Source organism: Pocillopora verrucosa, chromosome 9, assembly GCF_036669915.1.
Source record: "Pocillopora verrucosa isolate sample1 chromosome 9, ASM3666991v2, whole genome shotgun sequence".
NCBI classification, from domain to species: Eukaryota; Metazoa; Cnidaria; class Anthozoa; order Scleractinia; family Pocilloporidae; genus Pocillopora; species Pocillopora verrucosa.
This window is the reverse complement of record NC_089320.1, coordinates 14,756,024-14,783,589: the sequence shown is the minus strand read 5'-3', so window position 1 is coordinate 14,783,589 and position 27,566 is coordinate 14,756,024. Positions and strand designations below refer to the sequence as shown.

Below are 27,566 nucleotides of genomic sequence, written 5' to 3'. Positions count from 1 at the left end.
TGGAACAAGTTATAGTCTTATCCTCTCCTATACACTAACCTTAAAAAGTAACCCTAAAATAACACAAGGCACAAATACTGGTACAATTCCTAATTGTCTGACAGAGTGGATGGTATACAAAGAGATCTTTTGAGCATAACTTTCTAGAGGGAGATATTTTACTTAGATGATTGTTCCTGTACTTATCATGTACTTATCAATAACATAAAAACATGTGGAAAACACAGCTTTAAGATTTTACGTTGGAAAGCAAAGAAAGCTACTTGAAGCCCTAGGCTGCACAAACTCAAAGGAAAACCTTCACCTATCAGAGCTCACTATGGTCCTGATCACACTCTAACTTTTTGACCTTCCCCCCTTTGTTACCTCATACTAAATACCAGTACACATACAATTTCACTACAATTCATCATGCTTGATATGTAACAACCCAACTTTGTCAGACAAATAGAGCAACTCACATTACAAAGAAGATAAAAGATAACTAGTACAAGTTTTAACAATTACAAGTGCATATTTTAAAATGGGCGTTTTCATGCATCAATGACCAGCTTCTGCTTCTCAATGGGAACCTTATGTTCCAAAGCTGGAGCTTCAAACTCCCCATCATATGAAAACTTGTCCTCATAGTCTTTGAGGTTGATTTTCTTGCCTGAGGCTGGTGGTTTGCAGCAGAACACCCACAAACAGCAGGTGAAAGTACCAATGCCAATAATAGCCACCACTGCAAAGACAGCCAAGCGGGCAGCAAATGGCAGCTTGTGGAACTTTGCACAGAGTCCATGCTTTGACTAAGATAGACATACAGCAAAACAGTGTTTAAGAAACTACTGAATATTCCACAGGTTAAGCCTGGAAGCTAGTAACACACTCTTAGAATTCCAACTACAAAGAAACAGCACAATGAGCACTGTACTCTGCAGAGAGTGCAATACAGCTAATGGCACTCAATGTTGTGAAAATATGTGTGAAGAATATTTTGTTTTGACGTAGCAATCCTACTCTGAAATATTTTATGCTAATAACTTTTTGAAACCCTCACTCACAGATTTTCAAGGCTAACAAAACTGTAAAATAACAATGGCAATAAAACAGTTTCCTCCCTGTCTGAGAGTAGTTTCTTGCAGATAAAATTAACCCCCAGAGAAATGTAAAGAAAACTTTTCACAAAACCACACTGACACCACTTACAAAATACAAATATAAACTCATATGGATTGATAAATGTAAATCAAGACAACAGCAACAATATCAGTTTTTGTTTCTTTCATGTTTTATCTTAACGGGATTTACTGAAAATTTTGAAGTAGGAAAATGTTTCCAAACGTCAAATATGTTGTGTATGATATTTGAAAATAAATCTCAATTTCATGTTGTATCAACTTGAGCTACAGACTGAAGACAGAGTTTACAATAAATTTTGAAGTAGGAAGAGGTTTAAAAAATTGTGTTGCAACTATGTTGAGGATCATATTTTACGGTGCATGTATTCTACAAAGTCACCAGCAAAGTTGACTGGATCCTAGCCCTTATGTACATGCATATGCACATGCACTACCCTGTTTGACCAACTGTCTACTTTGCATGCATACAAATCTTAAGTTTTATGTTTTACCGAGTCAGCTTGCAAAGGATGGTTTGGAAGCTGAGCTGGCTTGGGTTTTGGGTTTGACTTGTCACTGTATGGGTGGTCAGGCAAGTGGCCTAAAAGCAAATTAAATTAGTCATAACTATCAATTGATTTAAGCAGTAACTAAACAAATTATTAAAAACAGTACAGTTGTATGTAGATATACTGTACATATAAAAGATTTCAATGTAAGTCTACCAGAGCTCATTATGATTTGGTTAGCACAAGCCAACTAAGAGCATTGTTGCTCCTCCTGGACTATTTGAATTATACAAGACGACACTTTCTATGGTTTACCCAAAAATAACATGTGCAGGATGTTGGGAGAAAAGTTTGTAAATCTCAAGCTGGAGGTGAGTAATTCAAAAGCCTTCTGAATGTTCTCCTGATCAAGTGCAGTGATCTGTAAGTAGCCACATGTTCTATATGATGGCATTTGAAGAGAAAACAGAAAGCTTTGTCTGATTCTAACCAGGCTGCAGTAACAAAGGAGCCACTGTGTCAACAGACTCTGTCATTAAGGCTAACATTAAACATGTGAATCACAATGGAAACCATCATCCAAAATAGCAAATATGAAACACTGTTCAGCAAAAGCCACTAGCAGTACTTACCATCAGGGTATCTATGATTGTCTTTATCGCGGGGTATCTTGTGTACATCAGAATCTTTCAGCTCAATTGTTGTGACCACACGCTTGCCAATCAATTCATTGTTGGCAGAATCTAGTTTCAACACAAGCTGTGTCACTTTGATTTGTGTCAATGCTTGCTTGTCTACCTCAACAATTTCCTCCTGCACACGCAGCATTTTGAAAACTCCCTGCTCATTTATCTGTTCTGATTCATTAACCAACACCCTGATCACAATAAGGACCCTTGGCATGTGCTGAAGTACCTCGCGGTTCTTGCCAATTTCATCTGCAATAATAGATGACAGTTTAACACAATATAAAGCAAACACTGTACTTTTTATCCTTGTATAAATCACCATGTACCTGCTCTTGATAGGGGCAAGGATGGCACAGCACCATGAAGACTTGCTTTTACTACAACTTAAAATATCTATCACTAACTTCAACAAACATAAATGTACAGCGTAAAAAGTGTTCAATTTTTTAACTACATGTATGAATATTCTTATGAGCGACATGAAGAAATGAAAAGGGAGCTTGTACAGTTCAAAAAATAGCATCAGCAGTTGCAGTTTCTGCTAATGCGTTTCAGCCTATTTTGTGACAAGTAAAACTGTTAACATTTGAATTACCTTTTAAGGGCTCAATATCACTAGAGGAGTTGTCATAAAAATGCAAGCCACATGAGCACAAAGCTAGCACAAATTTATATTGCCTTACCAATTTCTGCATAGAAGTGGAAAGTTGTGACTGCCTTATGAATGGCTTTGGCATTGTTCACGTGAACTACACCATCCACAACACTGACTCGGATGTTTACCTGAAAGAGAAAAAAATATCATGCAATTAACTTCCCATCACAACATCTGCAAAGTGTTGTGCAGACAGGTGAAGAAAATACCCACACTTGATACTTGTACATTTTTATGATCATTGACAACAAACAAGTTTACAAATTCAACAGGTAATGTATAGAAGCTCAAAAGAAGATTAACTCTATATGAATATAAATTTCATACACTGTATTGTTACAAAAATATCACACTGTAGTCAAATCTCCCTCACTAATCGCTCTCGCTCTGTTTGTAAATAACTGTTTCATTGGTAAGTCAAACACTGTTCCCAAACTCTCTGTTCCATGACTTTGCATTTTGTTTGGTATGCAGACGAATGACAATCTACAAGACCCTGCCAAATCCTTGAGTTTCTTGTGTTTCTTGCTATGTATGAAAACTGTCTGACATTTCCATTTATAGTAAACTGTTGTTATCATATAACTCTGACACCTGCAGTACTCAATACTGAAATAAACACAACATAGATCGGTATGTTAAGTTTGATTACAAGGAGAAACATTTCTGAAAAACATTTGCTAGCTGTTTTCAAAATTGGTATCAGTCATAGCCAATGTTTTACTGTTATATTTTTCTTTTTCGTCAAGATAATTTTTGTGTCAAAGGATGGATATTTTTCTTATTTCGAACCGACCTACATTTAAATGCAACTGACAAGGGGTCTAACGCTGATAACCAACTTTTTACAAAAGGTTTAAAAAGACAAATCTGCTTCCTTTTTTTCCTTTCCTGTTGCTACCAGATAATGTACATAATCTACCAAATGGAGACATTACCCCTTAGGGTTTTTAGAATTATTTGAGGTGCTGTCGCTGCATTTAATACCATCTGAGGTAGTCTAATCAAGTCCATCGAGTCCATACACTTGCTTAAACAACAAATGAGTCATAGAGAACTTCAACGTACTCGAAAAAATTCCTTTTGTCCGGTAGCAAATATATAAATGGTTTAAACCAGGTCAAAGTCCATAAAAAACATCTATATTTCTGCATGCTAGCGTCACGTTCTTAATTAAGCGGCCATATCGAATTTTGACCGAAGTTTAAGCAACAGTCGAATTAGGATCCTAAAAGTTCTTCGATATCCCTCTTTTCTTGGTCATACCATTTCTCTAATAAGCCGTAAAACTGATGTAAAATACCAATAAAAGGGAAGCAAACTCACTCTTAGAATTCTAGCATCTTTAACGCCGCCATTCTGATCACGGTCAACCTTAGTTTGCTCAAAATCGATGCTAACAGTCTCACTGTTAGCTCTATCCGTCTCTGTTACATTAATTTGGGTACTTTGATCCTTAGTTGTCTCCTTGAGGCTCACTTCTGAACCGTATACTACGGAGAGAAGAAGAAAGATAACAACTCCCGACTTCATGATTCGAAACGCCGTACACCGTGTGTTAGTGATATTGTGCTGACTTTACAACATCCCCGGATGTAAGGAAGTAAGGGCGCGCCACCTGCTTAGTAGCCACGCAGCTGTTCTGGAAGTAGCACAGACAAGCAGGCATGAAAGCTGAAGTTCTCGATCACGTATCACCGAATAAAATATTTTTTCCCGCATTTTACAGGAAAGAATAGACCTTTACCATTTTCAAGCATATTTAATTATAAAAGGACCGTATACCATGAACTACACATTTCAAATTTACGACCAATAACTCCTGCAGTTCATTTCTTTACTTCCAAATGTTACAAAGCTTTTCTATTTCAGCTCAGAGAAGGCGGTTGCTATGACATACTCAACCTAAAAATAGGAATTCACCTTTCTCTTTCCCGACGCACGAGTCGCCTTTGCAAGTCAAAGCTGACCGAGAGTTTGGTGTGTATTTAGCTCTGACGAGGAGCCAAGGTTCGAAACAAACAACCTAAAGCAAAAAAGAAAAACAAAACAACAGCAACAACAAAAAAACAAAACAAAACAACAAATCGAAAAGGGAAAAAAAAAACTTGACCAGATCACTTGAAATACGCTCTTGCTACCACTCTTGCTACCTGCTCGCCGCTGCTCATCTATGCATGCAAAACTAAAAAAAAGCACTTAAAAAAATACTTATTATTTTACGGACTGTGTGTGGCAATCTATGATAAAATACCAGTTTTTAAAAACTCTATGGGACCACAGTGCTGCATAATATTCTTCATTTTCGAATAAAGTGGTTTAAAAACATTTCCCATAGGACGCATATCACGAAAAATTAAACAGCCTGAAAGAGACACGGTTTTACCGGAGAGAATAAATGAAGTTAGTAAGTAAACAGGAAACAAATGACTTCGATGACACAAATATTAAGCAGCTTTCTAATTATACACATGACGAACAACGCAACGCTGATTGATTCCAAAATGTCGTTCCCAGTCTTCGTATATAATTCTCGGTCTCTCTGATTAAAATGGCTGCCCGCGTATTACGCAAGTTTTGTTCTCCAACAACTCTTTCACCTTTGAAACATTATTTCAATTTATGTCCAAGAAACACATCTTTATTTGTAACTAGAAATGTCTGTATACGAATGGCCAGTACATCCACGTCAAAGGCGAATGAGAAAAAGGATGTGTAAGTCAAAGTTCATACCTGTAGATTCTTTATTTTCATATTATGTTCATTGTTCGTCCCTTAAGGGAACCAAACAAATGCAAATCTAAGCCAGTTTTCACCATCATTTCTCAGAGAACGGTCTCTCCACAGTTGTTTACAACATTAAATAAGGTTTTTAAACTAGTTGCAATCAAAATCTAATTAGTTTACTCACTTGTCTATCGTAAAATATGTTCGTAATATTCGAAGTCAAGGTTCCTCGATGACAAACTTATTTATCTGTACAGCCACAAGAAATAGACATTTGACATATGAAAAATAGGTCCGCACTTCGTACTTGTATCTAGTGCAAAATAGAAATGAACATGTTATTAGATAATAACATGCTTACACTGGTATACTGCACTTCAAATTTATTCAGAAAATATGCTGGATAGATGTAACTGGGTGCATAGTTGTACCTAAATGCAGTTGTTTTTAAGGAAATTGTTTGATAGTCTATCTAATAATTATGCTATGAGTTTTGAGTTTTTGAAGCAAATTGATCCATGATAGAGTTTGTCAACCAATAAGAAGCAAAACTAAAACCAATTATGACTACCAAACAGGATTTTTTTTTAATATTTAAGCAACAGCAAATACAATTTTGGTATTAAATCAGTGTTTTGGAAATTTTGGTGCAAAAATAAACATATTTCAGCACAAGGATTTCTATAAAATATTTAATTCTCATGCAAAATGAAGATAGATTCAATTTGGGTACAATTTGTGAGGAATTATGATCATATTGGGGCATTACCATATTCGGCATACAAAATGAAATGGAGAGTAAATGAACACAAGGAATTTTAAAATTAAATCAAAAGGAATATACAAATTATGCCATGTGTTAGTTCCTGAGGGGTGGATCGTCCTGCAGAAAGTAAGTAAAACCTTGAAGTCTATTAAAACACTGGCCATGTAGTACTGATTGTGTGTGGATTAAAAGAAAAGTAACAATGAACAAAGTCTTAAAGTTGATTATGAAGGTGAAATGGGAGCAGGTATGATCAAAAGCCCTTTTTGAATCAGTAACTTTGTGAACACTGGTTTGCTAATAAATAACCTTGCTGTGCTTCCTCAGTCCCTCCCTAAGACATGGCAGTCTACAAGATGCATGGTAATTTGGTATTATCATTGATATTGATAAGGTAAATTGGCCACCATAAAGAGTTTTAAAGCTGAGGTTTTGAGCATTAGCCTTTAATCAGAGGAAATGGAGAAATTGTGGGTTGTGTATGTGTTTATATGTGGAAAATGGAGCTATGTTCCAATGGTGAGAACATGGTACCAAAAAACCAGGGAAAATTAGTTGATTGAAAAGCATTTGTTAATACCATGGGGATTAAGAGTGCCGATTTGAAAGGTAAATTTTTGTTCTAGATTTTTGTGTCTTTCTGAACTGCCTTGAAGCAGGGAAAGGTTGCAAACTGCCATATGCTGTTTGGAATGGGTGATTGCAGTGTCTAGCAACTAGTTTCGATGTGTCCTTTATTTCTTTCTACGTCATGAAGGTGTTCTCAGAATCAGTGACACCTAGTTGTCTTCTTGTTTCACCAGTGTTAACTTTTTGCATGGTTCTTTATGACAATAACCTTAATTCTTGTCAGGTTGTCTTCTTCGAATTCAATTGGTCTGGAATATCCCTCTGTTTGCTCAAGGAGTTTCACTTACTAAATAAGGATTTCTGATTCAACACAACAGATCTTGGGACAAACACATGTTGTTACACCACATCACTGGTTACGCATTCTTGTCATATTTGTGTTGTGCAATGAATGCTTACTTCCTGTACCCTGTCATGTACTGTAAATTTCACAGAAACCATTACGGCATTGTGTCATTATGTTATTTTTTGTCCTATTTAAAGCACTTGAACAATCTCTTACCACTCCTGCAAAGTGTCTAGTTGCTATGCACTTAAGACACAAAAATCTTCTTGCCTGTGGTGCTGGTATGCTCAAGTCTGAAATGAAGCAAATTAAAGCAAAATAAACTTTTGTAGTAAAAACTACTTATCCACAAGTAAAAACCTTGTCTGATTTTACTTTAGTCTCAGTTTGTGAAGAGAGATTAATCCATGCAAAGAGTGATTGTTTTGATGCATCATGACAAGTAAATGAAAATTGTTCAAGCTTTTTCCAGGGTATGATGTTTTTATCCCGCACATACTGAGGTTTTTTCTTACTGACCGACATATTTCATAGATTGGAAGCCATTTGTTGCCCTCCACTTTGAAGTACTATTGTTTGTGTCTCTGACTGAATGAACAATGTATCTTCACAGTCCTTTGTTTAATATGTGTGAAATAAGTTAAATAATGATATGAAATTACAATTATTAAATATAACAATATGATGAAAGTAGTATGATAATATAATATACTTACCTTAGCCCTCTGGGTTGAAAAAGAAAACAGCTGCTAATTGTAATGGGTAACATGGATCCTTTTGTGTAGTATCAGCCTCACTTCTTGAGGATTCACCTCAAGAGTTGTGTTCATCATGATTTACTTGTACTTATTGGTTTCTTACATCAACCAGAAGTTCTCAGTTTCATCATGCAGTGCATTATGCCCTGTTGGTATGCTGTATGTAAAACAAACAAAAAAATTGTTAATATGGAAATTTTGGCCATTCAATCTTTTTTAAGAACTCCTTGAGAAAAAGAAAAAAGGTTTTGAGTCCCTGAAAGGTTAAAAAAATAAGATAAAATTACTTTAGCCCTTTAACCCCTTAGAGTGACTAGCATCTCATTTCTCCTTATAATATCACCCTTGAATTAAACATTCTCATAGGAATAGGGGAAATGATCACCAACTAAAGCAGCTCTTATTAAACAGTCTCCTTGTCAGCACATTAGGAAATGTAGAGGAAACAGTAAGGAGAATATGTATACTGATGTTAGGGTGGAGAAGATTTAGGGGAGCTAGTTTTAGTTAAAAGTATCAGAGGTTTTGAGACACCAAAGCTTCAAAATATGGATTTAACAGTACACTCTGTTTCTTGAACTTTGGTAATTCTGACCATTTTTTACCTCTTTTTCAGGGTGACAGTAAGTTTTATTGATAGAGATGGAGACAAAATGACTGTAAGTGCAAAAATAGGAGATAGTTTATTGGATGTGGCAAAAGACAATGATCTTGATTTAGAAGGTAAGTATGCAGAATTTTATCATTTGATAAACTTTAAAGAAATGCCTTCTCTGTATGTTCTTGTAATTTGGAAGCATTCTCTTCCATTCCTTTTAATTGTATTTAATACAAGTACATGTGCCACGAGGTTCAAATGAGGCTGAATTGGTTTCCTTTAAACTATACTTTCTGACAAGCACTGTCCCTTTCGTGTTAAAGTATCACTTCTTGGTTAAAAAGGCTTCATCACTTTTCCACTTGTCACTGAACCCTTTACACCTTGCCATCAGGGTCTTGTTGTTCAAATGGCAGACAACAGTATCCAACAGATAAACTGCTATCCAGTGGATAGGAGTTAACAAAAGTGCTGTGCTATATACTGGACATAGATGTATATCCAGTGGATAGCATTATTTTAATCCTTCAAACAACTGAGTCCAGTTTGAATATTCTCCATACTGTATTAATAACATTTCCTATGGTGTGGACAAAGAAAGTTTGTTTAACAATCAAGAGCTTTTGTAGTTGTTGATCATTGATTTTTCCTCTATTCCTGTGACCTTAATGTGTGGTGTGATTCAGGGGTTATATTCAGTGTAAGGAGTAAATTAGATGCTAATCTTTATTAGGGTTTTTAAGGGTATAGATCTTGCTGATTACTGAGTGTTTATTGATCAACCTAACATTGGTCAGAAGTCCTGGTGGAGGGCATTTTATTGGGCTATTTCTCTATAAGGTGCCAGCTGCTTAAACTAGACAAAGCAGTAAACTAACACTCTTGATCTGAAATAAATTTTTTTATATTATTTTAAATTTGATTTTTTTGAATGGCTGGCCACTAAAAATATATCATTCTAGAGAACATTTGATGACCATGCAGTGATTTCATTACAGGTGCTTGTGAAGGGACCCTGTCATGTTCTACTTGTCATTTGATATTTGAACCTGAAGAAATGAAGACATTGAACTTGGATGACCCATCAGATGAGGAACTTGACATGCTGGACTTAGCATATGGACTGGAAGACACGTAAGTTCACTGTTTCCCAGCCATATTTTGACTTATGAATAAAGGGGTAAGTTTCTAAAGAAACTGCTATGCCGCATCAGTAGGAAATTGTAACATGGTAATATGGTGTCATCAACTAAGTTGAAAACCTGAATTGGCCACCATTAAGAGTTCCTAGAGCGAATGACAAAGGGCTTACGCTTGAAACGTTAGTTGTGAAACTCTTAACAGTGGCTAATTTATGTTATCAACTCAGTTGGTAATACCAAATTAACACATTTTTAAGGGAGGTGAAGGTCAGAACAATTTAAGAGATGAAGTAAGAAGTAAAAAAATCATAGAGATTACAGTAAATGTACAGCTACTGTAATTAAATGTGGATTAAACCAGAAGAACTTGATTTTGTGACAAAGAATTAATACACAGCAGCTTCAAAATAGTTGTGTGATTTGGACAATGGGACACTTCTGGGTTTTTGACCTTCTTTTATGGGTAAAGTTTTTCAGAAAATGTGTTAAAGGGAACTGAAAACTGCTGAGAGTTAGCACAATGTGTGTATTGTAGAAGGTTGGGATTATCCAGGGTAAAATTTGTGGTGGATGTTTGACAGAACTCCATGGGAATGGATTTGGTTCAAGCCAGTTGAAGGTTTGAGTTAGCAAGAGTTTGAGGTATCATGAGTCAATATAGCAAAAAAATTAACAGTTCTCCAGCAGAGGAAGTAACTAGACACATGTAGACAATTTGCAACTACTGTTAGTAGGAAATGTTGAGGCTTTTGTAACCTGAATGAGTGATCTGGGTACTGCTGACTCTAATGACATTTCATTTCCCTCAGAAAAATTTCTGTACTCATTTGCTTGCAAAACTTTGTGTTGCCTTTTGTTTATATCGTTCATTCAAGGAGTATAATTTTGCTCTCTACTTCTTTTAGGTCTCGTCTTGGCTGTCAGATCATTGTTACCAAGGCCTTTGAAGGAATAACTTTGAGAGTGCCAAAAGCCCACAGAGATGTCCGTGATCTCTGATAGAATCCATTCAACTGAGAAAGAACTCTTCTGCTTTATTGAATAACAATGTACAATTTATACCTCTTTTACGTTGCACAACTTGAATCCATTTTTACACAGTCTCGCACAGAAAATAAAAGCCTACAGGTACTTAGTAGACTTCTAGGTCTATATCCACCTCTACCTCCTTCATGACTGTAAACTTTTGTACTACACGGTTTTAATTATGAAATGTAGTAACAGGATGATGTGATACATTGCGAGTATATTCTCTACCAAGGCCTGAATAAGTAACAATTCAGAGCATGGACGTGGACTCTGGGTCAAGTGGTCTGATTTTGAGACCTTAATTCTTAAACCCATAAGGGTGACTAGCATCTAATTTCTTCTAACAATATCAGCCCAGAATCACACATTAAGGTCATGAGAATAAAGGAAGTAATCACCAACTAAAGAAGCTCTTGATTGTTCAACAAATTCTCCTTGTTTAAGCACCGTAGGAAATCTATGGAGAACAGTATGGAGAATATGCATACTGATGTTAGGATGTGAAGGGTTAAAGCTGGGTCTTTGTGTTGTGTTGTGAAAACACTTCAGTTTCACAGTGCCTCTCTTCACCCAGGAGTATAAATGAGTACTGATGAATTGTCAGGAGAGCCTGATGAAAATACTGGGGGATAATCTTGTGTTTGACTGGCATCCCATACTTGGTGGGAGTTGTGATACTCCTTGTTGTTACATGCCATGGAAATGGAGATAAGCACCCGCTGGATGGGCCATTGGGCTCAACTACAGACTGGCCATCGAAATTTAAGCAGAGGATTCTACATTGTAGTGGGATAATTCTCTGGTCTCTATTGCTAAATGAACACCATGTGGATGTACAAGCCAAAATATCCATTAAGCAAGGTGCTACCTTTCATCTTTACAATGCTATGCTAAAATAAAGAAACCTTGACGCAATTATTTATCCTTTTCTGTCTCATCTTCTCTGTAATGTTATAAATGGGTTCAGAAAATGGCCAGACTAGGATAAAAGTTTACGAGGCACAATGTAAGCTAGTATAGTACCATTTACAGAAAACAATTTAGCTTTGCCATTCTAGAACAAAACAGTTTCCCTGACATTGGCCAATTTGTCTGTTGTGTTGATAGTGCCCACTCGATTGTCTTTGGCACCTGATTTTCCTCGTTGTTCTGATTGACTGCTGCGATCCTTCTGGTTTTAATCCCACGTTCCTAAAGCAGTAACTAAGGATCCCTGAGAAAGTGCAGATAGATGGAAATAACCCTCCACCCTGTAACATAAATGGGATAAAAATATAAACACATCCTAGTTAACTCTTAATTCGTCGTCCAACCTTCGCAATTAAATTTTTCGCGGTCTCTTCTTTCTTCGGCTTTGCCAAGCCTGTTACGAAAAATGGATCTTTTTCGCATAAACTGCTCGAAAACATTCTGGAATAACTAATGCTTACCCTGATCCTTGTTTGTAAGGTTCTTGTACTGTTTACAAACTGGTGTCAAATACCGTACATTGTCTATATGGGCCAATAAGTTCCATGCAAATGTACGAGAACTTGTTCTTTTGTTGATTAATTTTCCACGCATCGTGTCACAATATATTCATTTGACCTTTGTGTGCAAGTCTTAATTACGATAACTTGAGTTTCCTCGGAATACTCGCATCAGAAACAAACATAGTCTTTAGGTAAGGATTATGAAGCAACGAAAGGCATGGATATGTTATTATTTGATTTCAGTTTTACAGGTACAAGCTTTTGTGTTGTGCTATTTGCTTAAATATAAATCACCGATTTAACTAGTTATCATAGACGTGAACTTTTTCATACCGTGAGTGATGTAGATTGTAATATTGACAGCACACCACCATTGGACTTTCAGAAATGTTTTTCTTGGGATAGCAATCGGCATAAAATGGTGTTTAAAATAGTCCTTATTTTACTGTAAATGAAATGCATTTCTTTAGTATACTATGTCAGTCCTAACCTTAATTAGGTCGAGTGGAAAAAAACGATTTTTATTCGCACCTATAAAGCTAATTCACTAAACTTTCTAGTTTTTGTTTTCCTTCCCTTGAAAGGTAAAAGGTATTTCACGAACAGTCTCTTCCTATTTTGGTGAAAATCGTCCACGTCTTTATCAGTTGAATTGTTTAATTTTTTATTTGGCCAGACGAAGTACAAGAATATTAACTGCAATCAGGTCTTCATGAAGTGCCTCGAGCTCTTTAGCAAGATTACTTTACAGCTTGTCTGCATTCTGGTGTTAAGTTTGTCCTTTCAACAAAGGAGTCTAAGAACACTTGTATAAATAAACACATCCTGTTTAAAAAGTGTCTTTCAGTCACAAGCAGTTGACATTCTGTTCCGGTAGAAATATTTTCAGTTATAACACCTGTACATGTGGGCCAGACGCCGTGCGGAGATATTGAATGGCAGTCTTGAAGGTAGATGATCTCTGTCAGACAAGCAGAGAACTCACACAATAACATGGCGGAGAGCAATGTCACGCGGTGTAGTACCATGAAATGCCACACAGAGGAATAAATATGAAACTAATTTGCTTTTTCTCGAAATGAAGTTGCACGGTTAGGCTGAAGTTCACACGCAGTAATTGAACCGCGCGCGCGATCTGTGCGATTTGGAGCTTATCGCGACTCGCGAGACCACAACAAAATCACACGTGCCACACAATGCTTACTTTAATGTGCTTTCTGATCATTATGCAATTAGTACTTGTTCCTACAAACCTAGACTGATTCAGCTTTAAGGGCGTCGTAAGCGTTTTTCATAAGTTTCTGAAAACCTTTTCAGGCGAATTAGTCAAACGAGCGCGCTATCTTCATTTCTTCTCTGAGTAAGTTTCACATATATACTTTCGCATGTAAAGGTGTCAGCCTATAAAAACTAGTTGGTAATTTAGTGTTGACAACTGAGTTGACAACGTAATTTAGTGTTGACAACTGAGTTAAAAACTTACGTTTTAGCTTTTTTACTCTTTACGGTGGCCAATTTACGTTTTCAACTCAGCTCAACACTAAATTACCTGCTATACTCTCCCACCGACGCAGCACCACAGTTTCTTTAGAAACTTACCCCCTTTATAAAAACTAGTTGTTTTTTGACGCAAGATGCCGACGTTTGAAATCGTTTCATTGTTCTAGAAAACAAGAGCTCCCCGCCAAATACTGCTGCTTCTCTCATAAGAAAAAACGCCTCAATCGCAACTTTGGTTTGTTTCAATCCTTTTCGCGGCTAATATTTCCTTTGGTTCGAGTTTTGTTTTATTAGCATAGAGTCAATACCATAGGCTGAAGTCAGCTTCATGTATGTTTCTTTTATCAGCGAATAACCTAACGCTAGATTATCATTGGTTTTTTCCTTCCAGAATTTCTTCTTGTTGTTGAAGAATTAAGACGCAACAGAAGAGTGCAGTTTCTGGATATGGATTTTGATTCTATAAATTTATATTCAGTGCTTTTTTTTTATAGAGAACTGGAATACGAAAAAAGTATTTCAATATCTCGCTAAACTCAATGAATTCAATACTCGTCATAAGATATTGATTTTACCTTGTTGTTTAATGCAAAGAAAGCCGACAATATAGTATTACAGCTGGTACTCTAACTGTGCACCATTGTGCCTATGTGTACGACTAAAAATAACCTGTTCAATGATAACGCTTTTTATTTCAAGACTGTACTAGTCGAAAATACGGTAGACGGTTAATTTGGGTTTTGAAATATACTATGAAATTAACGAAAATTGCACGATGAAAAACTTCGAGAACGCATTTTAAATTACTCTATTGTTTTACAAATTTCGCGATATATTTTGTCTCTCGCTGCATGGGGTTGTTTTCAACACGAGGTCTTCAGTTAAGTAGAACTGATTTCTCATTTAAGCTGACCTAGAAGAAACTCTTTGGAAGTTGTGATGGAAATGATTCTTCCTGCTTAGCGTCAGTATGTATTTGAACATCAGCTGTTTCTTTCAGTCTTCTGAAAAGTAAAAATAAACATCTTGGATTGTAATTTTCTTAGTTTAATTTTTACAAGCCGCGCGCGTTTTGTCGTATACCCTTGTAATGTCTATCCAATTGTTCGCCACAGTTCGTGTTTAACTAAGCCGTCTAATCCCAGACTAGACGAAACACTCACAGTTCTCCATCGCAAAGGAAAAAGATATATAGGAAAGGTTGGGAAATTGCTTTTATTTTTGAATGAAAATTAATCGCTCCTCGACGTGGCGCGAAATAATAGAAGGAAGACACGCATGCGCCAATTCTTAATATTGTTTATAAATGTATGCAAATGTTTCATTAGGACAAAGTAGGTCCCTGACCTAGGTCTACCTTTTTCACGGTGTTTTTCGACGCTTTTAATGTTTGTTTTAGGTACAATATGTCAGAATTACGAAGGAGGAAGGCTGGTCCCAGAAAAGACAAGAATCGGCCTTCGGCATCTCATGCGAACGACAGTTCGAAAGGCCAGCTGAAATCTGAAAGGAAACCGGAACAAGGGGTTTGGTATACTTGCGTTAATTACATCTTTGGAGCGACTGTTGCCGTGATTGTAGGACTCAAATATGCTCTATATGTGCGGGAACTTCACGAAAATGATATGTGGTTCTCCAACATAGGCGTAAGTGGTCAAATTAAACATAAATGAGCGCAGTTTTAGTGCTGAATGTGTGTCCATTGTAGTTATATAGCTATTATAATAGCTATCTCATCTATTTTACTGTTTTTTTTCCTCATGTTTGCTTTAAATTTGAAATATAGTCGGTTGCCTTATATCGATTATTAAAATTTGAATATGACTGGTTCCTAATATCCTTACGATGACCGACTTTGACTGAGCGCTATTTTTTTTCAAAAGTCAATTGGGAAATTAGAATTAAATAATCCTTCGACTACTGCCTACTTCAGCGAGAAATATTGTAATGAAGGGTATTTTTTAAAAGGAGTTGGATATTGGTTCAATTACATTTGGTTCAAATTTTCTTAATTACTAACTATTTTTTGCTTCCTTTGACCTGAGCATTAAATATCTCGACACAGCTGAGCAACATAGTTTTTTCAAATTATGTTGTAAACTAAAGATAATTTTTTTAATGTTTGAATCTTACTATCTTAGAGTGGTAGAAGTATTGAAATCTGAAGATTTCTGAGATAGGAAGAGCTAATTATACTGTGAAACATTTTTGAATATTGAAAAAAAAAAAAAAATCAGCATAATTCATTCTGTACATATTGTTTAATTTGCTGCATACCCAAACAATGTACATGCAACCTAGCAACAACAAATGAAGAGTGAGGACTTTAAGTAAAAAATGTACCTGAGCTTAGCAGCCCACTGACTTCTGAAACCATATGTTTGAAGACCAGACAATGCAACCCATTAGATAAATCGCTATTTGTTACCATGAAGCACTGTTAATTTTGTTGATATATCCTTCAACCCTTTAACCCCTAAGAGTGTCTAGCATCTAATTTCTCCTTACAATATCACCCTTTAATCAAACGTTAAGGTCATGAGAATCGAGGGAATGATCACCAACTAAAGTAGCTAATGATTATTAAACAAATCCTCTTTATCAGCACCTTGGGAAATGTATAGCGAATAGCATGGAGAATATGAACACTGATGTTAGGGGAGAAAGGGTTAAATGGGATTTTTCAAGCAAAGAGCACTTTTTTATTCAGCCTTAAGGTATAGATGCTTGCTAAAAGCTGCGTTTAACTCTTTGACCCTTACAAGTGACTAGCATCTAATTTCTCCTTACAATGTCATCCCTGAGTCAAACATTAAGTTCACAAGAATAAAGGAAATGATCACCAACTAAAGAAGCTCTTGATTATTAAGCAAATTCTCTTTGCATTTTTAAAATGTCTCCTATTTGATCTTTCACTATTTCCATGTCATCTATTGGCTTTATATTGTATTGATTTCCAAAGGGAAAATGAAGTATTTGTCACTTGTAGCAGAGAAAGGGAGATGGAAACTTTCTAGAACAGAGTAAAAGAGCACATGTCTATATTGTGGTTAACCCTTTATGCTCTAACATCAGTACGTATATTCTCCATACCTTTCTCTATACATTTCCTAAGGTGCTCACAAGGAGAATTTGTTCAACAATGAAGAGCTTCTCTAGTTGGTGAACATTTCTTTTCTTCCTGTGACCTTAATAAGTTATTCAGTGGTGATGGTGTATGGAGAAATTAGATGCTAGTCAATCTTAGCTATTAAAGGGTTCAAGTAGCTTGATCCACATTATAACTGTAATAAATGCACTTATCAGATATTTTGTTGTCAACCTCTTTGAACACTAAACAATGAATATTCCTGGTTTACCCCTTATTTAGCAAATAGAGAGGGAAATATCCTTCAGAACAGAGTCTGGATTATATTTTTCATTCTACAAGCAAATAGTACTAGCGCCGTCGTTATTACAAGGTAAGCCAAGAACTGTCAATAGTTTAATACACTTGCTTTTGAGACTAATCCAAGAGAATATATAGTTATTTTTAGCCTGTTTGCAGAGTCATTTTTGGAATTCCTAGAAATATATAAAAAATAGGAAGGTTTTCCTTTTCTCAAATTTGAAAGTGACTCTTTCATTAGCCTAAGGGTAAAGAGTTACAGGTAATACTTTCTATAGTGGGTCAGTCCCATTTAATAAAAGCTTTAAAAGATCATCAGAGAGGTCTGAAATTATGGGCAGAGTTGTTATTTGGATACAATAATGATGTATTGTCCAGTATGGCAGACATTGCCAAGTATAAAGATTGTAACTTTTTCATATTGTTTGCTTATTTTGGTCATTTGGAATGGAGGTAAAATGAAGTATATTTAATTTAGTTCATGATCAAACCCCACTTCTTGATGAAAACTAAATGAAGTACTAGTTTAGCCATCAAAAGATGATCAAACATAACAATTCTTATTTACTACTTGTATTAAAATTTTGTAGGTATTCAAGATGTTATGCATGACAATAGAACAGAGCACCTGAGGACAATTAATATTTTAGAGAGATTTAATATTTATCAAGAAGTTATTTTAGCAGCTCTGTACAGAATTTTACCAATACAGGTACATGTTCTACTCTTTTGTAGAGAAATGATAATTTTATGATCATTGTATTTTTTATAATTTGACAATTAGTTTAGGCTACTTAATTTACCCACTTTTTATCATGGAATTGATTGCAAGTAGCAGAGCCAATCAGGTTGCAGCATTTGTGATAGATTAGTTGTAAAGTTACACTAATTATAATTATGATTTTTTTTATAATTTACAATTAGATCAGATTAGATAATGAGGGAAAAGCCTGAATCAACTGTCTTGCTTAGAAATTGAGAGCAAGTAATATTATTGTTATAGTGTATATGTACTGGTCATTTGAAACTAAATAGCAAGACAGGCTCCTGTTTTTATCTAATTTTGCATAAGGGCCTCACATTGTTAGGCTACTCTTACCCACTATTTGTCAGGGAATTGATAGTGAGTAGCAAAGCCAATCAGGTTGCAGAATTTGTGGTAGATTGCTTGTTGAGTAACACTTATTATAATTATAAACTGTAATTAAAATCTGTCAATTACTTTACTCTAGTTTGTGGGTTAAATTATATAATAATTTGTATCAGTTTAATTATGTGTCTAATTATTTATTATTCCCTGATTATTTTGTATGTACTTTCTTTTTGTCTTCTCTTGAAGGGATCTGTGGAATATGTGTACTTTTATATTGATACAATCTTTGGCTTACATGGGATGTACATGGTGTCGTTGTTTGTATCATCATGGTTACTGAGTGGTTCTTGGCTGGCTGGGCTGCTGTCTGCAAGTTTCTATATTTTTAACAAGTAAGGTTATCATTGAAAGACTTTATGTTCTTGAAAGGAAACACTATTGGCATTGATTATCACAAATCCTGACTGCACCTTGAACACTCCTGACCAAACATTTTACCACCTCTTTATTTACTTCATGGTATTAAATTAATAAATGCTAAACTTGAATATCTTCTGCTGTGTTTCAGGGATGAAACTACACGACTGTGGTTTACAATTCCACTGCGTGAGAGTTTTGGATTTCCGTTCATTTTTGCACAACTTGCATTTATTACTGTTTACTTTAAGAGGAATGTTTCTTCACTTGCTCAGGTATTTTGCAGCTCTTTAAAGTTCTGAAAATTGTTATTATTGATATGCGGATGATTTTGCTTTTCTTCAAAACCTGTCCTGGTCATATCCCTTGTGTTAGAGGGGAAGGGGTAGAATACAATAAAAAATCCAACCAGGGAACACCATCTGGATGAGTAAAAGAGCCCAAGGTACGTGTACAGAGGTGTTCTTGTAAGAAGATGACAATCTGGAATCATAACCAGTTGGTATGGAATCAAGCTGGGATCATGATCAGTTGGTGTGATGTCTGTACAGATTTTGCCAACTTAATAAATGTTGTTATAGATGTAACCTAATAGTTAGCACTTGTTACATGAGTAATTATTAGTTTGCCATTTATTTGGGAGGTTTCATACCCATACAAGTGCTTATAAGTATGACTAATGCAAGGGCATAAGATTCTTCTTTTTCCTTTTTTTTAACTTGGCAGTAATATTCTCATGTCTAAGTTTAATTGTTTTAATTTTTCTCCCTAGGCAGTATGTTTGGTTGGCATAGCAGTTTCAACATTTTTCTTTACATTAGTGTGGCAGTTTGCCCAGTTCATTCTTCTTTTGGAGTCTATGGCATTCTTTGGTACCTATTCCCTTGGCTTTATCCCCAAATATAAGGTTAGGAATGCTGTTCTCTTCCCTCAATATGAAATCATGGTAATAGTTTAGAGTTCACAAAAATACCAATTTTGTCATCATCCCTACGAATTCTTTTTTTTTTTTTTTTTGCTTAACCAACCTATGTTTTTCAGAAAGGAAACTAGGCTTTTCCTGAATGCAGGCATCTACAGTCAATTCTTCTTTTTCTTTTTTCTCTTTAACCAACCTAAACCACTTGCATGAGAAGGGATCAAGGCAATGAGACAAAAAAACATTTTATAGAGTGACCTGTGTATGAAATTAATAATAAAATCAAGAAAAAGAAGAGAGGAAGAAGAAGAAGAAATTGATTTAGGCAATGCAGTTTCATTAAAAGACATTTTTTAAATTTTTTTCTCAATCACAGTCATACGTTAAAAACTGAATTGAATGTTGAGCTTGTTAAATTAAAGTAAGAAAATATCACAGACATACAGTCATGTAGAAAACAACACATTTCTGCATTTGAATACCATGACAGTTACCCTGGAGCTTTTCTCTGATGTTATGAACCAAGGATTGTTGCATGCTGCTAATATCAAATGTCATATCAAGTTAATGTTCTTTACTTCTTTTCCAGGCTCGTGCTATGTACCTGATGGTGATTAGTTCTCTTCTTGGAGTGTGTATTTTACAGTTTGTGAATGACATGATTCTTTGTTCTCTTGCGCTGAGTTTTGCCATTGCATCTTTTATTCTCCTGACTTTCCATGTGAGTTGTATAACCTGTTCTAATTGATTCAATATTTCTAAGTGTACTAGAAAGGTTGGGACATTTGGTTAAAGTTTTAATTTTTCATTGTACAATACCTGTCTAAGATTACTCCCTACAAACTTACGTATACACAAATTTAAGTTTTGAAATTTACCCAAATAAAGAATGTGAAAAAATGCATGTGACAGTAACCTAGACACAATATTTAAAGACATGACCAAACTTATATTAAAAACAACAACAAAACAGGAATAATGGGAATTAAAAATAAAGAGATACGCCTAATTGCTCTTGTTGTCTCACTGATCGATTAGAAACACCTAGCCTGTTTGAATTTGAAAAGTAGCTGTGGAGGAATCGATTCCTTTTTACAAAAGGTGCACAGCTCCTGATTGCAATGTGTTTCACATCTCTAAAATCATTATTTTTCCAGAGTGAAGACAATTCAAATGATAGTTTCATCTACAAAGTGTTGAAGCTTATCATCAATATTGCTGCTACTTTACTGTTAGCAGGATGCATAAGCTTTGTTTCTAAGGTCAGTTCTAACTTTCTTATACACAATGTTATGGGGTCATGACAGGCTAAGGCATGTACCCTTGTGGGAGTGTGTTAAAAATTTTCAGGGGATAGATTGGTTTTGCTCCTCTTGTTAAACGATAAAAATAGAAATATATTTTATCTTAAAACATCATTGTAAGGGTTTCTTATATTAGTGTTGGAAAATGAATGGAAATAATATATTACCATAAGCCATTCAGTAAAAATTATACTAAGCCAGTTGATCATTTCTTATTCCTTTTGGCGGTCCTATCTCACAGGTAGAATTTTGGTCACCTTTTCCTTATTGTGATCGTGTATTTGACATGGAGACAGATGTTTTTGCGTAAACTGCGGTTTGCGGCTAGATATCGGTATATTTCCATTATGTTGCTGAATCACCATAAATCACCATCGTCTAAGCCTCATATATTACAATTAAAGTGATTTTCTTCAGAAAATGTTAAGTTTTCCCGTCGTTAACAATTTAGTCTTGTGATAAAGAATGGGTCGCGGCTTATAGCCGGATGTTTTCGATTTATTTTTGGTTCTCGTTATGCGGAGTCTACACGTACAAAGTTTGGGGTCTCGGCTTATAGCCAATAAATACAGTATTGCTATTTTTATCGTTTAACACTCTACGCTCTGTGATTCAACCATTCAGACGCAGTGCAGGTTTTGTCGACTGAGTTGATAAATAAATGTAAAATGAGCACCGTATGTGAGTTTCTTAAGCTGACGTTGCGGGCGTTAGCCCTTTTGGCAGGGTGAATAACTCGATGACTTCGACAATCGCATTTTCCCCCACGTCAGACAGTTTTGGTTTTGGTTTTGGTTTTACAACCTCAGTGACTTGTCATTTTGGCTTTATCAACTTAATTCTAAATTGGCCACCTTTAGGTGACTCCTCAGTTTTGCACGGCGCATCCTGTATTGCGCATAAAAATCAGTTTCATCATCTGAGTTGATGATGTAAATTGAGGATCAATATTAGTATCTGGGCAACTGCCCACCTACCCCTCCCCTAACTCAACAACAGTCAATTGATAACAAGTTAGGGTTAATGTTGGGTTAGGGGAGTGGTAGGTGGGCAGTTGCCCAGATTTTGATATTGATCCTCAATTTACATCATCAACTCAGATGATGAAACCAAATTTTCTTGTGATACCTCCACTGACGTAGCACCATATTTTCTTTATTCTTAAGTGACTTGCTTTGTCTGTGCTTGTTCCCACTTGTAAAATGTTTTATATTTCATGTGTCTAGTATTCCTTCTTTGTATTTTTCCTTGTGTGTTTAACTGTGCCTTGAACTGTTGAATAGAGTGTCTGCTTCTGTTGTTGTAGCACTGTAGTCAGTTAAACGTTTATCCTCTTGCAGGTTATATTCAGAATAGAATCCGATGAGCACATCTTTAAGTTCCTTAAGTCGAAGTTTGGTTACGGTATTGGAAGGTATGTTACTATTGATTAGAGCTTTTTGAGTTAAACAAACAAAATGTACAGAGTTTCCTCTCCTTTTTTCACGATTACGTATTCGTTATCCAGTGGAAGTTTAATACTGTTTGCTTTGTGATTTCGAACAAAGCAAAGGGCTAAATAACAAGGCTTTTTTTATGCCTGTTGCCCACACTACTTACTCATTCTTCTATCCAACTTGTTCACCCAACCCCTAAAAACTTGACTCTCGAATTTCATGAAATTAAAACGATCAAAGATTTGGATGCTCCCTTAAGACATTGCCTAATAATTTTCTTGTGATTTCTCTCCAGGGATTTCGATTCGCTGCTGTATCTTTGTGAAAAAGCATTTCAGTTCTGTCCCTTGGCTGTCTACTCGAGACTTACCACCGGTGTGGTTTTCCCGTGTTATGTCGTGTCTTTGTTAGCCGTACTGTTTCTGTTGGCCTATACTGTATTCATGAATTGGAGGTAAGATGTTGTGCCTTAACACTTTAACTCCCGTGAGTGACCAAGACAGAATTTCTCCTCACAATATCAACACAGTATTAAGAAGAAAAGTGATGAAAATTAAGAAACATATCAATCAGGGGACTCTTAGTTGATCCAATACAAAATCCTCCGAACCAATTTTATAAGAATTGTATGGCAGATAATAAGGAGAATTACTAATGAGATCTTGGGAATGAAAGGGTTAACGACGTTTAATTATTAAGCTGTTATCTCTTATCACATTTTTTGCTATAGAAACTTAGATTCCTTACCAAATCCTTGTCAGTTAGGCCGTTGCTTCCTTAATAAAGACTTAAGATCTTTTAAGCAGAAACGAACAAAAAAGGAACAAGGCCTGCTGAGGTTGTAGAGGATAGCAATTTATTGTAAACAATGGAATTTGGCTCATGTATATTTCAATTTTGCGCAAATGCCGTGTATTTTTGTCTGATTATCGCGTTAATATATCGGCTCCTTCAACCAATCTTTTCAGATCTAAACCTGAGGATACTGCTGAAGAAACCAAATGTCTTTACCTTAACTCTCATCCTGAGGTAGTTTATCAAGCCATACAGAGCGTTTTCTTTGGTGCTCTAGCTATCACGACTGTCCGCTTCAAGTATTTGTGGATACCGCACATGTGCCTGTTTGCCGCCGGAATATTCTGCAACCAGGCCTTCTGGAAAGCGGCTCTGAACAAAGTAGGAATCAAGCAAATATACGTAAGTATCTTTACTCGATGCTGCAGAAATTCAATTCGTCCAAGAGAATCTTGACTTGATCGTGATTTCGGGGAGTGGCTGAGAGAAGTAACGTTTAATTAATTTGGTTCATCGGGATAGAGCACTTCTCGATTGATTGTCATGAAACCAAAACTAAAGACATCACAACAGCCAATCAGAAGAAAGTAAAGTACCTTTAACAGTCAATAAGAACGCAAAATCAAAACAAGTAAATTGTCGTAAGGGCGGGAAAACGCGGGCGACCAAGGCGCCATTGGTTTTAGTTTTGCATCTGATTGGGTGAGAAATTGGCGCGAGTTTTCTGGGCCAAACACTGAGCGAAGTGAAGCAACCAAAGCAATCCCGGATTGATTTCGACACTCAGTTTAAAATCGCTCAACGAAGCACTCAGGTAGTTTGGGAAGCTCGAAGCATGCGCAAGAGTTGCCCAAGGCGTAACCGAGATCATCTAGAGCTTAAGTGTTCTCTGAACTTTACGAGCGCTTTGTGTCTGGAATAACTGGCAGCTGACGCATGAATCAGCTGTTTCAATAACATTTCAACGGATTTGTCTTAAATATTGTAAGAATAGGGGTTCCCCTGTTTCACTTCAATGCGTACATGCACGTCATCAGCGTGCATAATGGGAATATGAAGTACTGATTTACAAGCTATGTTATATATATAATACACTGTGAGGCAAATCATAGACGCAGTATCGTAGTATAACGAAATGCTTGAAAGAAAAATTTGTTGCAGCTGGACTTAACACGCCGAAAGAGACTTCATATTCCGATAGTTCACAATTTCATTACCACAACTCAGTATTGACATCTTTAAGTACGATAATGGTCCATACAGTCATTGCTTTTTTATCTCTCTTCCCAGGGAAAGGTCATGGGTCATGGCGTTCCTGTCCTGCTTCTTGCTCTTCTGCTCTACAATGTAAGTATGACACTCTTTAGCTGAGGTTGGCATTTGCTGAAGCCGTTTTCTTTCAGTGTAAAGTTTGTTATTGTGGTTCCACGACAGAATGTCTTTTGAATCTCGAAGTTGTTAATTTTTATTGCCTGTTACAATTTTTATTCAGCGTCTCCCCAATGCTCTGAAAGAACTCGAATTTCTGAGAGAATTCTACGATCCTGACACTGTACAGTTAATGAAATGGATAAAGTAAGTTCATTGACTTACCAGCTCGATTGAGAATCGTTCATAACGTCGGATTTTTCATAAAGGGGGAATCACTGTAAGCAAGAGGAACCGTCGCAATGTGGTTCTACGTTCCCAAAACTGACTTGACGTCAACTACAGAACTCTTACTAATGAGAATAATCTTGCGAGATTTTGATTGTACTAACAAATAATTACGTGTCTCTAGTGAGAACACCCCTCCAGATGCTTCGTTCACGGGAAGTATGCAGTTACTGGCCGGAGTAAAGCTCTGTACAGACCGACACATCACAAACCATCCGCACTACGAGAATAAGTTCCTTAGAGAAAGAACTAAGCAGGTAATCTCTTGCTAAACGTACAAGCTGATCCTGTATGTTAATCTTTTAGTTTTAAGACATTCCTTCGAGGATGCACTCCATCTGAGGATGCACTTTCTGAACGTCCCTTATCCCTTTACACTTAACATTAGTACTCATATTCTCCATAATGTTCTCTTTGAATTTTCTGTAGTAATGATATGGAGAATTTGTGTGACAATCAGGGGCTACTTAAATTGGTGATCATATCTTTTATTCTCCTGAGCTTTAGATTTGCTCCAATGGTAATACTGTAAGGACAAATTAGTACACAGTCACCCCAAGGGGTAAAATGTTAAAAATCACAATGTCACTTCATTTAAGTGTCGAAAGTGATGTGTTACCACATTGGTTTTACTGTATTTTGCTCTGTTGGACTAAAAAACTCGCGCCACTTTCTCTACCAATCAGATTCAAAACTATTAATTGCGACTTGCCACTTACGTTTTCCCGCGCTTTGGGTAGTGTGCTTTTTTCTGAGTTGAGTTCCTATTGGCTCCTTGTCATAAATTCCCTTGTTTTTGTTTTAAGACACTCAATCGAAATGCGCCCTAAAAGTGAAATGATGGGAAATGGGTGGTTGCCGAGAATAGGGTCGATGTCACTCGTGTATGACTTGAAAATTGTTCAACTTTCTGGTTTGACCAATAGGACAAAAATAGATGATTTAACTTGTAGTCACCATTTACAAAAACAGTTATTTTGCTTTCTACCTTCTTCTGTCCTCTTAAGCTGAAGTTCAAAGTTGCCTTTGGCTACTCTGTCATTAATTATAAAAATGGACCATTGTTTCTCGTGCTTTGTTCATTTCAGGTTTATCAAATTTACGCCCGACGACCGCCCGAAGAAGTCTACAAGATTCTTCGGCAACACAGCACAGACTACATCATTTTAGAAAACAGCATCTGTCTTTCACAACAAGATCGGGGTTGCAGGCTTGTCGACCTACTCGATTTGGATAATGGTCACATGATCGAGGGCGGCCAGTCAGAGGAAGGATTGCACTTAACAAATGTTCCCCGTTTCTGTAAAGCTATAAAAACAGATGTTAAGAATTTTAGTCCGTATTTTAAGAAAGTTTTTGAAAATCGTACTTTTTACTTGTACAAACTTTTATGAATATGAACGTGTTTTTGTCAGCTTCATATCCAACCTTGTCACTTCGTCACAATATAACGGTGGAGGTTTTTCGGCCCAGACAATGGGTACAAATGTTATTAATGGTTAAAATTAGTTAGGCCACATTTGAATAAACATCGATATTTGAATTTTGAAAAACAGGCTATGATCAGCGGTATTAATACAGTTAATAGTAATCTTTTTAAAGTTTTGTCAAGTTTGAAAGCGTCACAGAATTCTTGCTTCATTGCTCAGTTCGTTGAAGGTTAAACGGTCAAAGGCTAAAAGTATCGCTAGCATTGAAGAGAACGAGCTCCAGGCCCCAGTTTTTTTTCCGGTCACATTTCAATGACTAAATTTGACTTCACTGGTGTTGGCACAAGCAGACGTTTATGAAAACAGGAATAAACTATATCCAGCCAATCCGAGCTATGCATAGAGTTAAGTTAAATTTAGTTGCCCCAAACTCACTACAAACTGAAGATAACGATTGGGCAATTGGACTCTTTGGTTTGTAAATGTCTGGTATGAACATTTTTTATAGCAATTTTTATCTGGGTATAGTGAGCAATTAGGGAATGCTTGGCTGAGTTTTGTTTTTTTTCATCTGATTGGTCGAGAAATTTGGCGCCATTATCCTAAATAATCAGTTATAGAGCCTATACGAACCAGAAAGGAAACTAACGTATTTCAAATGTCAAAGCAATCACACAACATGACAGACACCCTTCTGTTTATCATTTCATTCCTTTGATTTGATCGGCTTGTTTGATTCATGGCAAGTTTCTTAAACCAAAGTTTCATGCCAATGGCCATTCCTACTAAGGGCGTGGCTACGAAAACGACAAATGAAAATGAAATACACTTGAATGGACGGAAGACTGTTGAAGTCTGAGTAGCAAATTTTTGTAATATTTTCAGTTTTGATTTGATAAACTTCAAAGAGAGGCGAAGTGAAGGTAATCGTAGTCAGCCATATTAAAGTAAGGTAAGCTTTGCAGCGCGCGGAGTGATGACCTTCTTGCGAAGGTGAAACATCAGAAAGAAACGATCAACGGCAATGGCTGATAAGCTGCCTGTTAAAATATTTACGGCCTGAAACCAGAAAAATTGAGAGAATTAGGCCAAATATTCCAGAAACCAACCATTTAGGACCAGCCTCTGCTGTCATCAGTTCAAACGGTATACTAGAAACCGTTACAACCAAGTCCGCGATGGTCATATTTACTAAGAAATAACTACAGGCAGCCTTTGTCCTGTTGTGAAAGATGTTGTTGCTTTGTCTCAAAATGGTTTTAAC

The 27,566-nt window shown here is 36.2% G+C and overlaps 3 protein-coding genes and 1 long non-coding RNA gene across 5 annotated transcripts in view; 2 read left to right on the top strand and 2 right to left on the bottom strand.

Moving 5' to 3' along the window:
• Positions 1–4,532, bottom strand: part of LOC131789026 (uncharacterized) — a 5,043-nt gene extending 511 nt beyond the window's left edge. Inside the window, exons 1-5 of the mRNA XM_059106097.2 lie at positions 4,283–4,532; positions 2,985–3,084; positions 2,245–2,550; positions 1,616–1,704; positions 1–791 (exon numbers count right to left, since the gene is read on the bottom strand). The exon at positions 1–791 is cut by the window's left edge and continues 511 nt beyond it. Of these exons, the coding sequence (XP_058962080.2) occupies positions 534–791; positions 1,616–1,704; positions 2,245–2,550; positions 2,985–3,084; positions 4,283–4,489 (960 nt within the window). The 5' untranslated portion in view covers positions 4,490–4,532 and the 3' untranslated portion in view covers positions 1–533. The remainder of the gene's footprint in view (positions 792–1,615; positions 1,705–2,244; positions 2,551–2,984; positions 3,085–4,282) is intronic.
• A 353-nt stretch (positions 4,533–4,885) lies between these two features.
• Positions 4,886–15,044, bottom strand: LOC131789025 (uncharacterized). 2 transcript variants are annotated; one of them, XR_009340567.2, is made up of 5 exons: positions 14,948–15,044; positions 14,778–14,868; positions 8,082–8,280; positions 7,582–7,658; positions 4,886–5,996 (listed from the first exon to the last, which is right to left on the bottom strand). It is a non-coding gene; the product is annotated as an uncharacterized lncRNA (long non-coding RNA). The 2 variants fall into 2 exon arrangements; XR_009340568.2 differs by having other exon boundaries at positions 4,886–5,932.
• Positions 5,503–11,810, top strand: LOC131789023 (2Fe-2S ferredoxin-like). Its single transcript, XM_059106096.2, has 4 exons — positions 5,503–5,671; positions 8,740–8,846; positions 9,720–9,855; positions 10,769–11,810. Exons 1-4 carry the CDS (start codon positions 5,508–5,510, stop codon positions 10,860–10,862), a joined length of 501 nt encoding a protein of 166 aa, XP_058962079.2. The 5' UTR covers positions 5,503–5,507; the 3' UTR covers positions 10,863–11,810.
• Positions 15,045–15,181: 137 nt separating the features above from the next.
• Positions 15,182–26,444, top strand: LOC131789012 (protein C-mannosyl-transferase DPY19L3). Its single transcript, XM_059106086.2, has 15 exons — positions 15,182–15,510; positions 17,235–17,325; positions 17,843–17,964; positions 18,592–18,737; positions 18,914–19,037; positions 19,535–19,669; positions 20,271–20,402; positions 20,839–20,943; positions 22,326–22,399; positions 22,717–22,875; positions 23,390–23,618; positions 24,507–24,563; positions 24,709–24,791; positions 24,997–25,129; positions 25,961–26,444. The coding sequence occupies exons 1-15, from the start codon at positions 15,271–15,273 to the stop codon at positions 26,264–26,266; spliced, it is 2,136 nt and encodes a 711-aa protein (XP_058962069.2). The 5' UTR covers positions 15,182–15,270; the 3' UTR covers positions 26,267–26,444.
• Positions 26,445–27,566: the final 1,122 nt, after the last annotated feature.

Bases quoted from the DNA above. Each gene is read 5' to 3' on its own strand.
- LOC131789023 (XM_059106096.2), top strand. From the start codon at position 5,508: ATGGCTGCCCGCGTATTACGCAAGTTTTGTTCTCCAACAACTCTTTCA. The intron at 5,672-8,739 runs GTAAGTCAAAGT...CCTCTTTTTCAG, and splicing joins GCGAATGAGAAAAAGGATGT to GGTGACAGTAAGTTTTATTG. The intron at 8,847-9,719 runs GTAAGTATGCAG...ATTTCATTACAG, and splicing joins CAATGATCTTGATTTAGAAG to GTGCTTGTGAAGGGACCCTG.
- LOC131789012 (XM_059106086.2), top strand. From the start codon at position 15,271: ATGTCAGAATTACGAAGGAGGAAGGCTGGTCCCAGAAAAGACAAGAAT. The intron at 20,403-20,838 runs GTGAGTTGTATA...TTATTTTTCCAG, and splicing joins TTATTCTCCTGACTTTCCAT to AGTGAAGACAATTCAAATGA. The intron at 22,876-23,389 runs GTAAGATGTTGT...CAATCTTTTCAG, and splicing joins ACTGTATTCATGAATTGGAG to ATCTAAACCTGAGGATACTG.